Genomic DNA, 1,599 nt, shown 5'->3' with positions numbered 1-1,599 from the left:
TTTTGCGGCTGCTTATATTGAAAAAAATTACAGAGTAGAGTAAGCGAGCAACTGTGCCCAATTTGTCCTAAATGTCGAGCCAGCCCAGCAAATACCAGCTAAATACCGTCAAGGTTTAAAATAGACCGGGATTAGAAAGTTTGGTGTGCTCAAGTTCAGGGTTCAATTTAGCTTTCGCCTACTAGTTCAAGGTTTATTTTAAACTTTTTTCCCCACAAACTCTCCCGTTCCTTCGCAGGCAGCGCAAGGGTCCGTGTCGATATACTACTACCTCTACCTCGGCACACGCAAGAGCAAGCGGTGCCGACCGCGCGGCGGCAGGCCGGCAGCCCGCCCGCTGCCTGCCCCCCTTGAGCCCCTACACCATGTCTCCCGCTCCCCCGGCCGCCACGACCACGAGCCCACGACGAGTTTACTCTCTCCAGATCGACCTCCCCTGTCACACCATGCATCGAACGTAGCCATCGGCCGCGGTGCCCCGCGCGCCTATATATACCGCACGCATCGATCGCACGGTGTCGCCGCCTGCCAGAGTGCACTAGCTAGTAAGCTACTCCCAGCACAAGTTTTCATCTCTGATCACGTAGTACAGGAGCTAGCCACCGGCGCCATGGAGCTGGAGCTGGGGCTTGCGCTGTCACTCTTCCTGCGCGGCGACGACGACGACGACGGTGACCACGGCAACGGCGAATACGGCACCGGCGACGCTCGCGACTGTGAGATGAGCAACAAGTGAGTGTTTATCGAGGTGTTCAATGCAATGCACGTAGGCGCGCGCCCTTCTCTTTCGTGAAACTGACCTGGCCGAGTGTAATTCGTGCAGGAGGAAGAGGCTGGTGGGGTGGCCGCCGGTGAAGAGCGCGCACCGCCCGCGCAGCAACGGCGGCCACGTGAAGGTGAAGATGGAAGGGGTGCCCATCGGGAGGAAGGTGGACCTGTCTCGCCACGCCTCCTACCACCAGCTCCACCACACGCTCCGCCTCATGTTCCCCTCCTCCACTTCTCACCATGGTGATCCATACGCCGTCACCTACGAGGACGGGGATGGGGACTGGATGCTCGTCGGAGACGTGCCGTGGGAGTAAGTTGTGGATTCTTAATTTCTTCCTCGCGCATTCCCCTGTCATTGCATCGAATCTTTGACTGATAACGGTGTTGAATCGACCTCTTGCAGGGAGTTTAGCAAGTCCGCCAAACGGCTCAACATCCTCATGTCACCACCGACTACACTTGCTATTGCTGGTTGAATGTGGGAGTCATGGATCTGCACCGGCGTCTGTGTCTAGTTGATTAGCTTACTGAATAATGTTAGTATAATGTTTTTTAGAACAATGTTAGTATAATGTTGGCGTCACGTCAACAAATATGGGACTTTCTGAGTTTATTTCTCTTGTCCAGGATTTCAAATTATGTTAACGGAACAAATTCGGTGAAATGTTGAAAATTATTACGGGATTTGATCTATCAAAATGTACTTGAATTTGATTAATTTTCACTGGATTTGCATTTGACCTGGAATTAGTGAACCTGATCTGAAATTTAGAGTTTCCAAATATTTTGGCACCATACAAAATTACCGAAATCTGTAAAAATTGTTGA

The 1,599-nt window shown here is 51.9% G+C and overlaps 1 protein-coding gene across 1 annotated transcript; it reads left to right on the top strand.

The window, feature by feature from the left end:
- The first annotated feature begins 579 nt into the window (after positions 1 to 579).
- LOC123164312 (auxin-responsive protein IAA20) lies at positions 580 to 1,325 on the top strand. Its single transcript, XM_044581737.1, has 3 exons — positions 580 to 732; positions 824 to 1,081; positions 1,175 to 1,325. Exons 1-3 carry the CDS (start codon positions 611 to 613, stop codon positions 1,245 to 1,247), a joined length of 453 nt encoding a protein of 150 aa, XP_044437672.1. The 5' UTR covers positions 580 to 610; the 3' UTR covers positions 1,248 to 1,325.
- The last annotated feature ends 274 nt before the right edge of the window (positions 1,326 to 1,599 follow it).

This window comes from Triticum aestivum, chromosome 7D (genome assembly GCF_018294505.1).
Source record: "Triticum aestivum cultivar Chinese Spring chromosome 7D, IWGSC CS RefSeq v2.1, whole genome shotgun sequence".
Lineage (NCBI taxonomy): Eukaryota > Viridiplantae > Streptophyta > Magnoliopsida > Poales > Poaceae > Triticum > Triticum aestivum.
This window is presented reverse-complemented; position numbering and strand designations above follow the sequence as displayed.

Excerpts from the sequence above, each read along its gene's own strand:
- LOC123164312 (XM_044581737.1), top strand. The coding sequence starts at position 611 with ATGGAGCTGGAGCTGGGGCTTGCGCTGTCACTCTTCCTGCGCGGCGAC. Across the intron at positions 733-823 it reads GACTGTGAGATGAGCAACAA|GAGGAAGAGGCTGGTGGGGT; the intron begins GTGAGTGTTTAT and ends TAATTCGTGCAG. Across the intron at positions 1,082-1,174 it reads GTCGGAGACGTGCCGTGGGA|GGAGTTTAGCAAGTCCGCCA; the intron begins GTAAGTTGTGGA and ends GACCTCTTGCAG.